The 20,949-nt window shown below is 37.2% G+C and overlaps 1 protein-coding gene across 1 annotated transcript in view; it reads right to left on the bottom strand.

The window, feature by feature from the left end:
- Positions 1-20,949, bottom strand: part of cdh23 (cadherin-related 23) — a gene marked incomplete at its 5' end in the record, with an annotated part of 329,690 nt that overhangs the window by 191,846 nt on the left and 116,895 nt on the right. The window contains 3 exons of the mRNA XM_079843313.1: positions 4,996-5,074; positions 15,731-15,859; positions 15,964-16,158. Coding sequence (XP_079699439.1) covers positions 4,996-5,074; positions 15,731-15,859; positions 15,964-16,158 — 403 coding nt within the window. The remainder of the gene's footprint in view (positions 1-4,995; positions 5,075-15,730; positions 15,860-15,963; positions 16,159-20,949) is intronic.

Raw genomic sequence — 20,949 nt, 5'->3', positions numbered from 1 at the left:
CCTTTTTCAACAACATTTGTGTATATATAAATATTTTAAAGGGGTCATGACCTGGATTTTTTTTAGTGATGCACCGATCATGATTTTACATGGCTGATTCCGATACCGATTTTATCTTACTTTACGCTCACTATCGACGCTTGTGAAGGGCGCGGAGAGGTAAGCTCGCGCAACTTCAGCGAGCGCAGGAAAGCGGCTCTTATTTGTGCATATAATAAAGTCCATTACTTTCTTTGTAATGGCTTGCGCTTTTGGACTTTCTCTGCTGTAATTCTGTTTTTTTAGAATGATGGATTTTACCGATGGTTGAGTGATGGATGAAGGTTTTGGCTGTTTTGCATTATCAACAGATTTTTGATACTCATCGTGTTCTTTCGGATGATGGACTTTCAAATGTCTGATCAAGGGCCCGTTCTTCGTACGTCGCTAACTCAGTTAGCTGGATTTGATTGTTGACGATTTGACATGATCTCGGATTGTTTGGTTCTTCGAAGCTCATCCTGGACTTGCTGTCATAGTAACAGGTCCGTAAACTTAAATCTGCTCATGAGCAGGCTTATTTCATGTAAACAGGATTAGATTGCATCTTGAGGTGATACTTAAAATCTGTCCCAGCCACTGCTGCTTTATTACAAGAGTTCATTACTGAACCAGGGGCAATAATACAAATTTTAAATAATAATATAAAAATGTTATATTGTTCATGTATATGAGAATGTATATAATATTATAATGTTGTATATAATAATATAGACACAGCCACTTGATTGAGCGATTTATTTGTGATGGAATAATTACTTTATAATTTTATTGGAGGTTTACACACATGTTGTACAGTTACTCTGAGCCGTGCATTAATTTAAGTGATGACAGATATTAAGGGAGTGGCTTGATGCAGCGCAGGAGATGCAAATCATTTGATCTTGACCCTTAAGAAACTTTAATACTGTCACGTTACAAATCTGCTCCAAATTGAATTCAAAATTAAATTACAACATTGAAATAAAAATGTAAAGGGTGTACAAATACAGTATCAAATCTGAATATAAATATAAATAATTGGTAATCATGTTAAAAAAAACAAAAAACATTTATCATTTATCTATTATAACTTTTATGTTGGTTTGGTGGTTTGGCTGTTTCCTTATAAAGGTCCAGAAATTCGTGGGGTTTTTATTGTATAATTTGTCAAGTTTTTTGCCAGGTGGCTTTTTTAATTATATGATGTCATAACGTTGCTGTCTTGACGCCAGCCAATCGCTGCATTGCTGATCGTGGTTTCGAGTATCGATGCATCTGCCCTCTTCAGGGAACACAAGAACGCGCAGTGATCTTAGATCATTTAATCCAGATATTTTAATCCAATTCGCAAATTCGTTTGAAGAACCAAATTAGCCTGAGATCAGTTATCACGATTAAAAGATCTGGGATCTGTCAAATCATCTCAGATGTAATAAGCAACGTACGAAGAACGGGCCCCAAGTCTGTTGTACCAAATGTCTTCGCTGTTGTTCCTCCACGATTAACTCATCCATTGCAGACTGAAATCTTCACGTCCTGCTCGCATATTTCAAAATACTTCCACACAAGTGACATGTTTGCGCATGATTGCAATAATAGGCGTATGTGCACGTGGGCGCACTTCTGAAAAAATCGTCAGAAAAGTACACAAAAAACGGTTCCGATTTGTAGCCGGTCAACCAGTGCATCCCTAATTTTTTTAATATTGTAATTTGTTCCTTGAGGTTCACTTATAAAAAAAATTAAATAATAATAATAAAAAAATTTTTTTTTTAAAAAAATATATAAATAATATATATACCTGCATAGGAAACAGTATCAACGCCCACTCACTATTGCACATAAGCGTTTTGAAAACATTATCCATATAAAACTGTCATTTACAGTCAAAGACATGAAAATCATTTACTTAAGGTTTGAAATGCAGCTGCTCTCAGATCCAGTACAGTTGGCTGCTTCATCATTCAACAAAATTTTCTTTGCGAACTCTCCATTACAAAACAAAATGCTCCAAACAAACATATAATCCTGCGTTGCGATCCGGGACGTCATTAAAATACACCATCCACTTTTTTTCTGAAGTCTGTACAGAGATGTAAATGAGTTGTTTAAACTGGATGCGTCAAAGCGAAAGTTCTTTCACTCTTTCATTTGTCCTGTTGTCGACAGATTCAAACACGCGAGAATGTCAGAAACTGAACATGCATCTGTATACTGTATCCAGTGTAGACAGCGTCAATGATTTTAATGAGTTCTATTTGCTTTTGATGCAACGCTCACATCCAGTGTAGGCAAATGGCAGCCATTAAGTGACTGAACGGCAGTGGGCGACAGGGTCATGGAGCGGCCAAGGCTCATTGATGCACGTGGGGAGTGAAGGCTGGCCCGTGTGGTCTGATCAAACAGACAAGCTACAGTAGCTCAAATTGCTCAAGAATTAATTTGAGCTACTGCAACCTCTTGAGCAATATAAAAAGGTGTCAGAATACACAGTACATTGCAGTTTGTTGCGTATGGGGCTACATAGCCGTGGGTGCCCATGTCAGGGTGCCCATGCTGACCCCTGTCCACCACCTAAAGCGCCAAAAGTGGGCATGTGAGCATCAGAACTGGACCACGGAGCAATGGAAGAAGGTGGCCTGGTCTGATGAATCACTTGGATGGCCGGGTGCATGTGCGTTGCTTGCCTGGGGAACACATGGTACCAGGATGCACTATGGGAACAAGGCAAGCCGGCGGAGGCAGTGTGATGCTTTGGGTAATGTTCTGCAGGGAAACCTTGGGTCCTGCCATCCATGTGGATGTTACTTTGACATGTACCACCTACCTAAGCATTGTTGCAGGCCATGTACACCCTTTCATGGAAACGGTATTCCCTGGTGGCTGTGGCCTCTTTCAGCAGGATAATGTGCCCTGACAAAAAGCAAAAATGGTTCAGGAATGGTTTGAGGAGCACAACAACGAGTTTGAGGTGTTGACTTAGCCTCCAAATTCCCCAGATCTCAGTCCAATCGAGCATCTGAGGGATGTGCTGAACAAACAAGTCCGATCCATGGAGCCCCACCCCGCAACTTACAGGACTCATAATGTTATGCCTGATCGGTGTATGTCAAATGATCAAGGCATATTTGATTTCTCATGTCATGATTTCTCATTTCTCATGTCATGACCCCTTTAAAATTCATTGCTCATCAATATACCTATTCATTAACAAACTGTATTCTTATTTCTATGCCATAGCTATTATATTGATTAATAATAGATAGTTAGCTTATCTGTGTGCTTGTATATGTGCAATTCTGAAATGCATAACATGTAAAAATCAATTAAATTGTAATGTAGATGCATTTTCTCTGAAGCTGCTTTGAAACGATATGTATCGTGAAAAGCGCTATACAAATAAATTTGAATTGAATTGAATTGAAATTTGATTTGAAGCATATCAAATACAAACTTTCAATAAAAGAAAATTATTAATTTAGGAATCAAATGAGACAAAAATGAGACTGAAACTCTGAAAACATACTAGCAAAATGCAGTCTCTCTCTCTCTGTGAGTGGTTTGATATTATGTACATAACGCAGTGCCATTCAGACACGCATTATGATTTAAGTGTCAAACAAAATATATACACATATTCAGCTACAAAAACCTATTCAACACCAAATTGAGCCGCTGAAGGTATGAGGTACTCAATGTACATGTAAAACACGTGATTTAACTCTCTCTCTCTCTCTCTCTCTCTCTCTGTCCGTCTGTCTCTCAACCTCCATTTTGTCCCTCCCTTTGCTCTGTCTGCCTCATGCTGATAGCAATGAAAGTGATCTACGGGGGAGGCCATACACACACATAAGTACACACAGTAACAGTGAGTGTGTGTGTGTGCGCGTGTTGCGCTGTGGGAATGTTTGTCCTGCTGTGTTAAGCTCATGTATGGACTAAACCGACAAAGGCTTTCAGTCACACACACACATATATATTATCCCACAACCTAGGAGACTTACACCACAGCAGCACTAATGTGACGCATATAGGCCACTGTCTTTCAGACTGGAGCATGAAAAACCATACTATACTCAACACTCAAAACATACTATAAGCGCTGTCAAAGTCATTGTATAATTGTCTGATTGTGATTATTTGCTGTAATTGGACAGTGATCCAATCGCATACAGCCATGAAGAGAATTTTACTCTGAACCCTTTGAAGTAAAAGAATTTTAAGTTAGTATTAGAAATGCCTTGAAATGCATATTGTGTCTTTTTCTGGAACAGTCAGCTTTACACGTGATTACCTTTTAACATGAGAAATATGTGTGGGTTCCCTTTATATTCACATTCATGCCAATCTAAATCTTTATGACCATTACATATTATAATTCAAGGTAACATTATGCAACAACACAGAGGAGGAGTGTTACGTTTAGATGAAGATGAGGAGAGTGTAGCGGATCGTATAAACAGCTGCACTTTAATAAAAAAACAAATTAAAAGTGACATCCAACACGAAAATATGACAGTGTGCTCCAACCTTGAAATCTCAGCCCCCCTAAAACTATATTCACCTATGTAAAGGAGCAGCCAGTACTGCTTCCTCAAGAAAGTTCATCATTTTCAAGTGTGTTTAGGTCTTGTCAGTTTAAACATTCAAATGATTTTAACAGTAATACTTAAGATTAATGATATGATGACAATTTTCTGTTAATCAAATAGTAGCCTACATGTGTACTGATTTAAAAAGTACAGCAGAAAGACTAGTCTTATATAATTTATAACATTTTTGTATTGTTTTTGTAAAATTTTGTATTGTACCAATTTAAGTAACGGTAAGCTACTTTTGACTTACTATATATTAATTTAGTGGTGCTGATTTAAAGAGGAAGGCTATGGTCTCTTGCTACACATTCTCGCTTAGGGCTAAGCTGCCCTGAAGATCAAATCCTAGAAGGTGATAATCTTGATGGATGTGACTGACCTGATATGATCGTATATCCGATTCCACGTGGTCGACCTAAGTCCTGGTCGATCGCCCTGATCTTACGGACTTCATAACCCTACAGACACACAGAGAGATAAAAGAGACATAAAACATGAAAATTATGCATTCAAGTGCACAAATATTTTGTCTTTAGTTTAAACATTATGGGCCAGATTTTCTAAAAATGGCAAATTCCTGCATGAGAGCATAATAATAATAATAATAATAAATATAGCTGCAAGCAGCAATACCGGGGCCAAGCGCAAAGAAGAAGACAAGACATGCCAAAATGGCTGGCAGTGTCAGATCAACTGGAGCAATGAGCAATTAATCACGTTTTAAGATGATTTGAAGCAAAAGGCTGAAAATGCATTTTAGTCTGAGAGTGTCAGACCAACTGCAACAATGAACAATTATACAGTTTAAGAAGATTAGGCAAAATGGCTGAAATATCATATATTGAGTCACTGATAATGTAAGTTAATGGTTTATCACTTTTGACCAATAGGTGGCACTGATACGAAATGTATGTGGTGTGGTCAGAATAAGGGAACAATGACACATGCAAAGTTTGATGCCAATACGTCAAAGCATTGCAGAGATACAGCCTCAAGAGTAATTTTGGCATAATGGCTCAACTTCGTCGCTGCGGTTTACAAAAACGGTTTCATCTATTGATGCAGAATCCCTAACTTTTTGTTGACACAGTCTGAAGATGATACGATTCGATTTTGGTGGAAATTGGACAAACGGTCTAGGATGAGTTTGAAAAAGTAGGTTTTGATCAAATAAGAACATTGAGCACAGGATGTTTGACCAAATATGGCAAAATTAGTATCTCTGTTCTCGGCATGAGCCAATGACTGTATTATGACCAGTTTCATTAAACTAGGCTAATTTAATCAAAAGTTATTAGCATGTTTGTAAATTTTGTTATAACCTCTGACCACAAGGTGGCACTGCCCCAAAACGTTTTGAGTTCCTTCAAAGCATGGTGCGGAAGACATGATTTTTGGACAAACAGTTCAGAAGTTATAAGCAAAAATAGCCATTTTTTGTATCTCCGGACCAGTAGGTGGCGCTGCGCCGAAACGCTGCATTTTGCCTCAGGTCATGCTTGTGATGACATATACCAAGATTGGTTTGAATACGATAAAGCGTTGTGGAGATATAGGCTTATGAGTGTTTTTGCAACCGCTACGCAAAATTTGTGTGCGCGTTTTTCGAAAACGATTTGACAAATCAACTTGATTTGCAAGATTTTTTGTCAGCATGGTCTGAAGATGATATGGTTCAATTTCTGTGCAAATCGGACAAACCGTCTAGGACGAGTTCGCAAAAGTAGGTTTTTTGGAAAATTAAAAATGGCGGGGAAATTATCATGACCGAAAATGACATCATAGGTTGCAATTGAATCGGCATGAGCCAATGACTCTATTATGACCAGTTTCAATATACTAGGCTAATTTAATCAAAAGTTATTAGCATTTTTGTCAAGTTTGTTATATCTTTTGACCACAAGGTGGCACTGCCCTAAAACTTTTTGAGTACCTTCAGGGCATAGTATGGAAGTCACATACCGAGTTTAGTAACAATACACTAATGCATTTGTAAAATATAGCATTTTTTGACAAAATTCAAAATGGCCGACAGCCAAAATGGCCGATATGGTAAAATTGAATATCAGACGACTCGGCATGCCGTCCTGAATGTAACGAGACCACTTTTATGATTTTTGGACAAACAGTTCAGAAGTTATAAGCAAAAATAGCAATTTTTCGTATCTCCGGACCAGTAGGTGGCGCTGCGCCGAAACGCTGTATGTTGCCTCAAGTCATGCTTGTGATGACATGTACCAAGTTTGGTTTGAATACGATAAAGCGTTGCGGAGATATTGCCTTAAGTGTGTTTTTGCAACCGCTACGTAAAATTTGTTTGCGCGTTTATCGCAAATGATTTGACGAATCAACTTGATTTGCAAGATTTTTTGTCAGCATGGTCTGAAGATGATCTGGTTCAATTTTCGTGCAAATCGGATGAACCGTCTAGGACGAGTTCGTAAAAGTAGGTTTTTCGGAAAATTCAAAATGGCGGGAAAATTTTTATGACGGAAAATGACGTCATATGGTGCAATCGATTTGTCTTGAGCCAAGGAATCAGAGGAAAAAAGAATTTTGTTTCTAGCCCTTATGGTTCAAAAGTTATTAGCATAAACATGAGTCAAATTTTGGACTGATGGTGGCGCTAGAGGGATTGAGTTTGAGACTCCAAATTTGCTACGGTGACATTTCAGACTGTCCTCTATTAGTGTGCCAAATTTCACAACTTTTTACCATACGGTTCTATGGGCTGCCATAGACTTCGTGGCGGAAGAAGAAGAAGAAGAAGAAGAAGATGAATAATAATAATAAGAACGGGAACGGTTTCAATAGGTGCCTACGCACCTTCGGTGCTTGGCCCCTAATAAAAAGCTAGGAGCAGACCAACCCGAAAAAATGAGTAAAGACATTTGGAGAGATTGAAAACCCACATAAATACATTGAGTTGTATAGAGACAATTTCATGTTTTGTTTAATTATAGCGCCACCAATGGCGCAGTCCCACCACTTTTTTTGTGTGCCCCCAGAGTGCCCTCAAACATAAGCGTGCCAATTTTGGTGAAAATATCTCATTTTCGTTTAGAAGTTATAGACACTTGTATTAATGAACATATAAAAAAATAGCCCTCACCTGACTTTGATTGCATTTTATTGCCAGTTACTATCAAAATTTGACATTTGGCCTTAGAAATAATGTCAACTCTCCATGATTCCGATTTTCCTACAGTGGTTTCGTCTGGATCAGACTAATGTTTCGAAGATATTCGCAAAAGTTGTTTAAACGCTAAATCACAACATTGAACAAAAAAATAAGGTGAAACTTAGCATGTTTGGTATCGGCAAGGACTCAGGAATCTAAGGATGACTCCCGTGAAAATAAGTCAACCAAATCCAATGTTATAAGCATGTGAATATTAGATTTTTTCACTAGCTGGCTTGAAACTTCTCAGGATCCTTCAGGGCATCATGCCAATGACTCATGACCCGAGTTTTGTAACAACACACTAATGCGTTCATTAAATACAGCATTTTACTACAAAATTCGAAATGGCCTACACCCAAAATGGCAAATATGGAAAAATTGGATATAATTTGCATACCACCCCGAATCTAACGAGAACACTTCTATGATTTTGGACAAACAGTTCAGAAGTTATAAGGAAAAAAAGGCATTTTGAGTAAGTGGCGCTGCGCTGTAGCCTCAGGTCATGCTTGTGACGATCTGTATCAAGTTTTGTCAGAATACGACAAAGCGTTGCGGAGATGCAGCCTTTTGTCTATTTTCGCAAGCACTACGTAATATTCATTATTCAAAAACACTTATATCTACTTGAATTCCGTAACTTTTTGTTGGCATTGTCTGAAGATGATATGGTTAAATTTTCCTGCAAATCGGGTAAACTGTCTAGTACCCCTTTGCGTTACTATTGATGCACATGGCTTTGCGATCCTAAATCGCCTCCAAAACGCAGCGAATCCAACGCATTTGTGCAGCTCGCCGTAATTTGTACAGACAGAGATTACAATCGAGCAGCTATTAGCTCGATTAGCAGCTATTTCAAAAATGGCGGTCACAAGTTTGTGTTCGTCTTGTTGGTCACGCTAACCCCGTCACCAGACCCTGACACAAGCGGTTCTTACTTCTAGACCAGCAATGTTTGGTGCTTCTTAAGAACCACTTTTCCTGGTTCAGAGCTGGTGCTTTGGGTGTGGAAAGACAAAGAAAACCGATTTGAAACTAGGCTCTGGCTCCGCACCAGCACCAGCACTGCCTTGGTGGAAAAGGGGTATAGGAGGAGTTCAAAATTTTTTTTAAAAAATTGGCAGAAATGTATTGTCTTGAGCCATGGAATCAGAGGAAATAAGAATTGTGTTTATAGCCTTTACAGTTCAAATGTTATTAGCACAAACGTAAGTGCAACTTTGGACAGTTGGTGGCGCTAGAGGTATTGAGTTAGAGACTCTAAATTTGCTATGGTGACATTTCAGACAGTCTTCTATCTGTGTGCCAAATTTCATAACTTTTCTGCAAGTGGTTCTATGGGCTGCCATAGACTCAAGAGCGGAAGAAGAAGAAAAGGAAGAATAATAAGAACACCAACGATTACAATAGGTTCGTACGCACATTCGGTACTTGGCCTCTAATAATATTGAAAAACGTTTTTCTATTTTCTATAGCGCCTTTAAAAGTAGCATCTCAAAGAACTTCGCAATAAGATCAAACAATGCATTAATGAAAGTGAAATACAGACAAAAATAAAATACCAAATAAAAAAACATACTATCAAAGGTTTAACAAGTAAATAGACAAATATGACAATTACAAAATAATCAGGTAAAAGCTACCCTAAAAAAAAAACACTAAGGGATTCTGCTTGCCTAATCTCAGCAGGCAGAGAATTCCAAAGTTTTGGAGAAATTGAATAAAAAGACCTATCACCCACAGATTTTAAACGAGTAAGCGGAACCAGCTTCCGAGGAGCGGAGATCACATGCTGGTGTGTAGGGGGTTACAAGCTCAGACAGATAATGAGGTGCCAATCCATGAAAACCTTATAAGCAAGGATAAGAATTTTAAAATCAAAAGAAGGGAGGGAGAGGGAGCCAATGCAAAGACTCCAAGACAGGAGTGATGTGATCCCTTGTCCTGTTTCCAGACAGGATTCGAGCAGCTGAATTTTGAACCAACTGTAATTTATTTAGGGTAGCTTTTGAAACCCTGGCCAGCAAAGCATTGCAATAATCAATTCGAGAACATACAAAGATGTTAATTAACTTTTCAGCCACCGGGAATGACAACAGAGGACTTAATCTGGCAATATTTCTCAAATTAAATAATGATGGAAAAAATGTTAAATGAGCACCCACATTTTTTTAATTTTGTTTCAAATTCCAGTGTAGAGCCATCTACACTTGAAGTTAAATACCCAGCCTTACGTAGCTGGTGGGGTGAACCAATGAGCATTACTGTACCTCCGTCTCTTCACTGTTTAGACAAGACGGAGGTAATGCTCATTGGTGCATTGGTAAAACATTTAGGGATGATATTTGATGCTAATTTAAAATTAGTTCCTTTAATATTTGTTTCTCATGTTCAATTCCAAAAAAAGCACAGATGGGAGTGGAAAGTTGTGCGCGTGATCTACTGACGACATGCAAATTAAAGCACACAGACGTGGCCGGATAATTTCCATAATGACCAACGCAATCTACCAAGAGCAGCACAAATTAGCAAATTATCTGATTTAAGACTGATTTCAATTTTTTTTTGGGCAGTAAGTAATGGCGCACACACCAGTAAATTGACTAGCGCAATCCTTAGTAAATCACCTTGCGTGATTCATTTATTCACCTTCCATAAATGTTGGGTCTGAAAGGGAAATTCCCACAATTGCATATGCAATAAGGTCAGCTGCAAAAAAAAAATGGACCCACATTCTTTCACTGCGCGTCTTTAGTAAATCCTGACAGAAGCTTTTTTATAATGAGTTTTCAAAATTCTTTGCAATGAAAGTGCTGTCGTACATCAAAATAAATGGTTTTATTTTGTCTAATGCAATGACAATTAGACATTTTAAGTGTCCAAAGACTTTTTGCCGCCATTGTATTTCTCGTGTGCAACCGTTGAGGAAAGGGCCTGGTGAACGAACGAAATCAAATGAGACATGAAAAATAACAAACGGCAAAATATTTCAATTTAGAGGACTCTTTGATCCTGAATGAGAAACAGTACAGATGCTTAAAGAGAAAAGTGAGAGAGCATATGCCATTGATCCATCTAATAGTGTCTGAGAGCTGTTTATGCTTCATTTCTGCCAACACTCTACTGCTATTACAGCACACAATCAATTACAGCACGTTTAGCGCAAGAACGTGAGGAGGAGAGAGGGAGAAATGGATGACAAAAGCGGGGAGGGAGCGACTGAACTGAGGATGAAGTGTGGCTGAAGTAATTTGCGAGCTATTCTCTTGCCGTCTGCACAAGTGGAATGTTCAATCATGCACACGTCTCTCTATCTCTTTCCTTTCCTCTCATCCTTAAAGATTTCGCCCTGCACCTTCTCGTCCACTCCTCCATCCTCCCTCCATCTGTGTCTCTTCTCTTGCACCATTTCAGATCAAGCGCTTGACAGCCAAATTGTGTTTGCCCCTAAAAAGCCTTTAAATGTCACCCTGACAAAAGAAAACGCCAAACAGCTGTGAAAAACTCCCCACTTTTCCTGCAAAATATTGTTTTTCTCGACATTTTAGCAGTTCTCAAACTTTGCTCCATTTGGCAGGTGGATTCAGCTCTCTATGGGATGAACATGAACCACAGAGATGCACTTGTGCCAGGAGGTCAAGGTTTGAATCGTTTGTATGCTTGAAGATGACCACCAATCCACAGAGCATTCAAAAGTAGCTGTGTATTCTGATAAAACATAACTATTTTTTTATAAAAAGTTTTCATTACATTTATAGTTATGGAAGCAAATTTCTGCTTTAAGGAACACGCTGACTTTTTGGGACTTTGGGACAGCGTATCCCCCAGAGTTAGATAAGTCCATGCATACCATTCTCATCTGCGTGCGTGCCATAACTCCGTCTGACGCATCCACCGCTAGCCTAGCTTAGCACAAAGACTGGAGGTAAACAGCTTCAGCTAGCCTATTGCTCAATAAGTGAAAAAATAACGCTAACATTTTCCTATTTACATGTTGTGATGTGTATAGTTACATCGTGTACTAAGACCGACGGAAAATGAAAAGTTGCGATTTTCTAAACCGATATGGCTAGGAACTATACTCTCATTCCTGCGTAATAATCAAGGAACTTTGCTGCCGTACCATGAGTGCAGCGACGCAATGATTATTACACAGCGCCTGAAAATAGGCTAACTTCCGTCAACATAACCAACGTGACAACCTACTTGCACAGAGAGCGCTGGGGACTATTTTCAGGCGCTGCGTAATATTATTGCGCCGCTGCACTCATGGTACGGCAGCAAAGTTCCTTGATTATTACGGAATGAGAGTATAGTTCCTAGCCATATCGGCCTAGAAAATCGCAACTTTTCATTTTCCGTCTTAGCATATGATGTAACTATATACATCACAACATGTAAATAGGAAAATGTTGGCGTTATTTTATCACTTATTGAGCAATAGGCTAGCTGGAGCCATTTATCTCCAGTCTTTGTGCTAAGCTAGGCTAGCGGTGGGTGCATCAGACAGAGTTATGGCAAGCACGGAGATGAGAATGGTATGTATGGACTTATCTAACTCTGGGGGATAAGGTGAAAAAGCTAAAGTCCCAAAAAGTCGGCGTGTTCTTTTGAGAGTAAGAAATTAAATAATTGAGATATAAAATGTATTATAGTAAAATAATTGTGAGATACACTACTGTTTAAAAGTTCGGGCTCAATAACCTTTTAAAGGGAATTAACAGTGACAGTAGGGACATTTACTTTCTTTTCATCAAACAATCCTGAAGAAATATATATTACGGATTTTAAAACAAATATTAAGCAGCACAATTGTTAACACTGATAAATATAAGAAATGTGGCTTGAGCATCAAATCAGCATATTAAATGATTTCGGAAGGATCATGTGACACTGAAGACCGGAGAAAAGATGCTGAAAATTCAGCTTTGACATCAGGGATACATTACATGTTTAAATATATTCAAATAGAATTTTTAATTTGTAAAAATATTTCACTATATTTTTACTGTATTTTGATTGAATAAATGCAGCCTTGGTGAACATAAGAGGCTTCTTTCAAAAACATAAAATATATTTAAAAATATATATATAAACCCCAAACTTTTGAACAGTAGTGTACAGTTTAAAATAAGAAATAAAGTCACAATTGTGACATTTAAAAATCACACTGTGAGATATAAAGTCACAATTCAAATAAACAAGGTTTGGCACAATGACATTATTATTTCATTATCAAGCATGAATGAGCTTCCATAAAGAGTAGATATTTTAGGAGGACTCTAAAATGAGTTGTTCACCTGAAAATTGTAATTCTGTTGTTATTTACCCAAAACATTATAAATAATAAAAAATATATTTTTCACAATAATCCAACTAAATCTTCACTATAATAAATCATACTAGTTTTGGACAATGCGAGGGTGAGTAAATGATAAATGAGTTTTTGGGTGAATTATTGCTTTAAATTACGTGCTTCTACAATGTAAAAAAGCCATTGAGATGAGAGGGAAAGCTAACGGATTTCTCCCCAGGAGTTTGTGCGAGAGTAATGCACCTGAGTTGGAGTGAGAGATGGAGCGGGGGGTTAAGAGTTGTGTTTTGACAGATGACCCACGACAGTTCTGCGTGTTTGATATCTGTTTGCGTGTAAATGTCAGTAGCCTTGAGAACTCTCCACACCCACTCAGTCACTTAGCCTGAGGCCCGTCGACTGAGCCGACACACTCCGTACACGCACGTGTGTGTGTGTGTGTGTGTGTGTGTGAGGGAAGATAAGCTTTAAGCTCTGCGTGTGGCTAAGTGTATGTGTCAACATCGTTTTATATGAACATGCTAGTGTGACGTGTGACGCTATTGAGGCCGTACGTGTTTCAAGTATCTAATTCTCAACACAAAGGTCTCTTGTCTTTTTCTATAGTGCTTCCTCAACTTTTCCAGCACTGATGCAGGAAATAAGGAATGGAATGCCAAAATCAATCACGTCTACTTGGAACTTGATGCTGACCGCCACATTTAGACAGGACAACTGGTCTAAAGTCATCACTGTCTTTTTATTCCTGACCTTCCAGAGACGACTGATAGATCCGTGTCACAACGCTTCACGTCTGACACGCTCATGAGTTAATATGCATGCAAATGGACACCAGAGAGAGATAAATGGAAGGAGAGAGAAAATATGGGCATGATAGATAGATAGACTTAAAGCTACAATATGCAATTTTTCACTGCTGGAAGTCGCGTATTAAAAGCAAAGGCGTAGCTTGATGATGCCTGGATTTCACAAAGCTTTTCTTATGCCACAGATTACGGCTTCCGCTTCTTCCGGTCATGTGTATGTGGGGTAATTCAGCGCTGTTTTATCATATTTGAGTGTTTTGAAAGTTATAATGCTACTTTGTGCGTTTGCTCGGCGGCTACTATGAGACACTTGTTGCACACTGCAGTAAGATAGATCGATATTAGGCATGGTAAAACATGGTACTCGCGGTGAATCAAGAAAACGAGATTTAAACAATAAGACTAACTGTGTTGAGCTATATAACAATGATTGGTCTTCAGTCGATGAATGTATCCAAACAGTTTCTCACCTGTCTAAAACACATAATATATTAAAGCGTCTTTGGTGTTTCCATGGTTTCTACAAAATAAAAACGGAAATCGAGGATAACACTGATATGATGTCATTGATAGGTGGCGCACAGACACGGTCCATGTCCTGGTTAAAATCGCTTATTTCTCACTTATTTTCAAACATTCTTGGAAACATTTGGGATAATGTAAGTACACAAGTCAACAAAATATATAACATTGTTCTAGTGGTTTTTGGATATTTCAATCTTAGATTGACAGGTTGAGGACACGCAACAGGAGCGAGCGCAATTGACTCTCGTTCATAGAGATTTTTCGATGGATGCAGCACAGACCAAAACAAAAACAGACAGTCCGACACGGAACGCACATTTCAAAGTAGAATAACTGGCTGTAGCTTTGTTTTTCAGAGAAACAAGTAGGTGAATTTAGCATGTTATGCAAGCATATTATGGCATTGTTATGCTTTAGTAAAGTGAAAAACTTACATACAGCACCTTTAATATTAAATTAAAACTGTTGTTCAGTATAAAATCATTACAGCAGTTCAGTAATTGCAAATCTCCTGTGGAAATATAAGATTTTTGGTTTATGATCTGTTGTAAAGGTGGCTTTAAAGTAGCTATTCTCCTCTACTTTTATTTCTACACAGACAGAAACACACTCAAATTCCTCAGAGCCTGTGGTGTGTTTGACACATTGAGTGAAATGACACAGGAACGAACGGCCGGTGGTGAATCTCAGGCTGAATGACCTTTCGTGGGCCCTCTTGCTGAGCAGGTCACAGCATAAACCTATCACTATAATTACAGGAATATTCCAGCGAGAGTTCACAGGTGTAAATGCTGCTTCTCCCATAATTATTGTCTAATTACTCAACACACACATTCTATCACTCCTTTTCAGCCAAATTGCCTCTCTCGCTCTCTCTCTCATTCTCTGGAGCGTTTTATGTTTACACAAATCTTTACTTTACTTTTTTCCTCCTACATATATTACTGTTTTAATGGTTTCTATCTAAATATTACCTGGCTGTGACTCAAAACCTAATAATATTCCATCCTGTCCAACATGCTTATGAGGCCCAAATATGCTGTCTACATAGGCAGCTCACTAGGTTGTGTGCCAATCCATCTGGATGAATCTCACGAAAAAATTATCCTGGACATGTCCAGGTTTGTAATTGAGAATAATGGAAGTTACATTAAACACATTAAAGCTTTTCTTAATTGAAAATGAAAATAAATAAATAAAATAGTAATTGTAACTAAACAAACACCCATTAAAATACTACTGAATTATGTACAAAGTAAGACTGAATGTAGGAGTGTGTACTGACTGGTGGTGCGTCCTCCATTATATTAGTGCTGTAGGGGAGGTTGGTGAAGATGGGGTCCATATCTTGGACATCAGTGATGGTAATTGCCAAATTAGACAGACTAGAGAGCGGACGGCGTTTATCCTGGTCCTGTTACAACAAAACAAACACATGTTTAATTTGGCTTTGGAATTGACAAAGTTCCACACAATCATTTGACAATGTAGAGCTCTACTGTGTGTGTGTTTTCTAACCGTGGCATTAACAGTGAGCTGATAGCTGGTCGTCGTCTCGTAGTCCAGCGCTCTCGTCACAGTAACGATTCCTCTGGCCCCATCAATGGAGAAGAACGGAGAGGGAGGCTGGAAGGAGAAGAGCACACTACCACCCACGCCTTGATCCGGGTCTGTCGCGTTCACAATGAACACTGTCGTCCCGACTGGAATGTTCTGTACACACACACACACACGGAGACAACAATGATACATGTGAATAAAATTATACTTGCACCATGAGCATTATATAATGCTGTGTTTAAGCACATTTCAGCTGATGAGCGACAGCTCTTGTCTCTGTCATTTCACCTGTCAGTAAGTTACACACGTCTGAGATGATCAGACCCCTGCTGTCACTGAGACATGATGCAGTCCGTCAGCACCAGAGAGAACACACACACACACACACACACACACACAGGCTAAAATGCTAGAGGAGCTTTTTTCACACACTCCTTAAGCTTTATTATCTTTAAGGACGGGGTCTAAATGGGTGAATCTGATAAAAACTGGTCCGGGTCAAATTTTCAGGTCAAAAAAGTCAGTCTGAAAATTATTTATTACAAAATTAATGTAATGAATTTTTTTGTAAGTATTAAAAAATCATTTATGAACATAATTCTCATTATTTTCAATGCTGGTTCTCATTTGTACTACATTACTGTAATATATATTTATTTAAATCAACATAAAATAAATACTACTTTGATATATAAACACTTTACAGTTTAAATGATAAACATTTTAAACATTAAAGTAATTATAATCAATTTTGATTTTATTATTATTATTATATTTTTGAGGTATTCAGAATTTTGTGGGAAATGCAAAATTGTATTTATGCAGAAAATTTGAATTGTTTCTTTCTTTTGATTTTGCGGTAAAATATTGACCAAGACATATTCTTGACAGATTTCATTACATTTGCTCATAAATACAGTTTAAAAGTTAAGGGGTCAGTCTGATATATTTTCTTAAAGAAATTAATACATTTATTCAGCAAAGATGCATTCAATTGAACAAAAGTGACAGTAAAGACATTTATAATGTGGCAAAATATTAACATATCTACACTAGACAAATGCAAGTCTATATGGAACAGGAAATGCAACTTCATGAACTATGAACAGCCAGCTGCATTATTCATGATTATATATGCCATTTACATATAAAGCTGTATGTCACCGCATTACTCCCAGAATCCCTAGGCCACAGAACGAGAGGGCAAAGGAGAGAGAAAAAGAGACACTTCGTATTCCAAAACAGTAAACCAGATCCTTCCTGAGAGAGAGAAGTTGTACTTCAGCAAGCACTCACTCTTTATCTCTTTCAATAAAACAGGAGATATCCATCCTTTGAAAAGAAGGGATTAGAAAAGATTCAGATAAACTATTTGAGAAAAAGAAAGCATGAGAGGTATAAAGGACAAAGATAAAAGAGAGAGAAAAGAGGATTAGAAAAAAAGGGGAATCATAAGAAGGAATGAAGATAGATGTGGACAGTGAATTCTTGCCTCGACCTGATAACATCCTCTCACACTCTCACTGCTCAGCTGCCCTCGGCTCCTCCACGCTAAAGTTCATGCACCTCAACTGAGGAAACTGGACCACTTATTTTACTGTTCAAATGAATAATTGCGATCATACAGACTGTGAGTTTTAGCTATTTAAGCAAGTCAGTGCCATTTTTCTTATCTATTGAGACTATTTCACCTATTGAGTGGATAACCATTTTGTATTCATCTATGGGGGGGAGGGGTGTTGATCTGAGAAAGAATTTTGTATTCAAATACAACATTTGAAGTTTGAATATAAAAAAAGAAGAATGAAGGAAGAAAAAGAATGCACGAGTGGGAGAAAGAGGCATATCTAATAGTATTAAAAACCTCAAATACAGCAGGGACTCCCCAGCCTCTTTCAACTGCAGTATGTTAGAGAAGATTATTCCCAAACCAGGAAGACAGAAAGAAGGAAATGGGAGGAGAGAAAGGGGGGTACTTATTATTAGCTTTCTGGCTTTTATATTGTGCCACAAGTAAAATCAGTTTACACATTGGCAAAGAGTGAGATCTAGTTTCTAGTTGCGTTTTTTTTTTTCTCGTTTTTTTTCACATTCTACTGAAGATCACTGTGCAAACACGAACAGTTTAACTACACACTCGTGTTCTCAAGCTCTATAATTACTATTATCATATTTCTAAATGATCACAAGCCCCCTTATCAGCTCATTAACCCATTTGAAGTCTTCCCAGAGACTCTGTGAGGAGACAAATGAACTTGGAATATTTAGGATAACAGGGATTCCCTCATCATCTTCGGTTATCCTTATCATCAAGAGCTCAGTAACAAATCGGCATAAATTATATCCTCTACAGAGAAAAGAAAATTATTTTGTAAAAAGGTTTAAATTGTAGTTAAAGTCTAGGATCATATGTACATCTGTATCTGATAATGTCTGTCAATGTGACAAAGACTTTTTTTGTCTTTGTCTTTTTATATGGGGGATGGGGGGGGGGGGGGCAAGGATGTGTTAAATTTATCAAAAGTTTGCCCTGTTCAGACAACAAACAAACAAACAAAAAATCAAGGAGCCAATAGCTTCTACAAGAAAAAACAAAGGTGCCAAACATACATAATGTAATTTGCAGAAGAGTGTGTTAATTTATCATTATATAATAAATCAGGAAACTATAATGTAAAATAAGCCATCCCTTTAAGTTAACATTTTCTTGATTTGTGCTTATTTCAGGTTAAAGTGCAATAATGAAATTAAATGTAAAAATGTTTCTGATGAAATGTAAAAAAATATACAGGTATATAACAATAATTCTCAAATGACAACAGTCATTATCAGTAATCATACTTTTGAGCAAAACAAATGTGATTATCACTTAAACAATCACGCAGTGTGACTAGGGTTGGGTATCGCTTGAATTTTAATAATTCTGATTCTGATTCTGCTTATCTATTCCGATTCTTATTGATTAAATAGGTTTAATAAGGTAAAAAAAAAAAACGTAGATATCACTTACATATATTCTAAGTCTTATTGCAGAACAGTTCATTATACCTAAATACCATGAACAAAAATCAACAGACTAAAGAATACTTACACAAAGAACTTTAACCTATGGTTTAAAAATACCATAGCAAAAACAACTAGCCTAACTAATATCAATTTCAAGCATTATTAAAGACAGTAATTTAAAAATAATTGCAAAAAATACAACTAAAAGATATGATTGAAATAAACATTTTCAGGTATTCAGGCATTCAGGTACACAAACTGTAATCAAAAGTAAAATAACACTGCACTTAATTAATAAAATATACATTACAAATATAGTTACAAAAGTTATTCTGCCTAGGACAGCGAGTCAATTTTTTCTTTGTCTATTGTTGTTTGATTAACGTTATTATAGAGACGACAGCAGGAATTATAGGTTGCTGTCACTTTAAGAGCTGCACAGATCCAATATACTGTTACACATGCATTTTCTTTCTCAACTGTCTTAAGACATAACCGACTGTGTTTACGAGAATAGTTATTATTACGCACTACTCACTATGAGAAGCACGTTGTTTTGGAGTCTTTTGCGCTTAAATAGTTTAAATATCACATTAAAATGCGCACAGAGGAACCGAAAAGCAGAATCGAAATTCACGTTTCTTATCAAATCACCGGTTCTTGGAAATTTGGAACCGGTTCTAAAATGGAACCTCTAGAGTTATTTTTGTCTACAGCTAACTGTCAAGCTATAGATATTGAATGGATTTCCAGAGGTAAATGTAACAGATTATTCACAAGCTGTTTTATTGACACTTTCCGTGGTTGAAACCCTGATTGAGCGATTACATGAGACATGAGTCAATTCAGTACGTTGTATTCAATTCAATTCAATTCAATTCAAATTTATTTGTATAGCGCTTTTCACAATACACATTGTTTCAAAGCAGCTTTACAGAAAGTGCATTTCATAAATGTACATTTAAAAATGTTAGAAAGAGAATGTTAAAGAAAAATGTTAGAATAAGTTAATCAATCATGTATTAATTTAGGCCATAACAATGCTGGCGTTGAGTCGTCTCTTCACAGGCGTCGAGTCGTCTCATCACAGGTGTTGGGGCATCTGAAGTCTCCATGAGAGGCTGGATACAAACTGGAGCTAACATACAAACTTGTATGTCTTTGAGCATACCTTCTGATGTTCATTCATGTTTATTTCGTGTTGTACTGTAAACCCTAATACTCAAAATAATTAATTGTTTTAACTCAAATTAACTAAAACTGTGCTGGGCAGCATGCTTTGCCATGACACTCAAAAGGGAGAGTAAATGCTAAAATTAGGTGTTATATAATGTTTTTGTGCAAGATTATTGTTAAGGTGGGGATTTAGTAGTGTTTAATGTTTGTTATGTTAGTTTAGACAAGTTTCTGTTATGTTTGGGAGGGGGGGTTGAGAACAAATATACAGTATGTTAAATGTTCTATATTGCTGTACTCTGTATTGCTGTACTCAATTGCTATGCTTTGCTAATGCTCTCAAAGTATTGTCTTCCCAATTAGCAATGTAACATTTATTGAATAAGCTAGTTAAAGCTAGCTAAGTTTCCACTACTAAAAATATTTAAGTAGAATTTTTAATTTTTAATTCTTTAATTTAAATGTATGGATTAGCTTACTCAAATATTTGAAGTGCAATTAAAATGAATGAGTTCAAAATACCAATCTGCAAGTTCTTCTTACCACTGTGACACCTCATTAAAGAGAGTCAAACAGCATTTATTGTTTAAATGCTGTAATAAAATTGACCAAAGAGTCAATCTGAGAGTTTGAAAGCTGAAAGCTGAGAGTTTGTGAAAGCAGAGTTTTCTTATCAAGAAATCAATATTTTCAACTCAGCTCAAGCTGATCCTCAGTCATTATGAGTATTTTTGCACTCAAGTCGGTGAAACAGTTTTATTT

The sequence above is a fragment of the Gobio gobio genome, assembly GCF_949357685.1.
Source record: "Gobio gobio genome assembly, chromosome: 18".
NCBI lineage: Eukaryota > Metazoa > Chordata > Actinopteri > Cypriniformes > Gobionidae > Gobio > Gobio gobio.
This window is presented reverse-complemented; position numbering and strand designations above follow the sequence as displayed.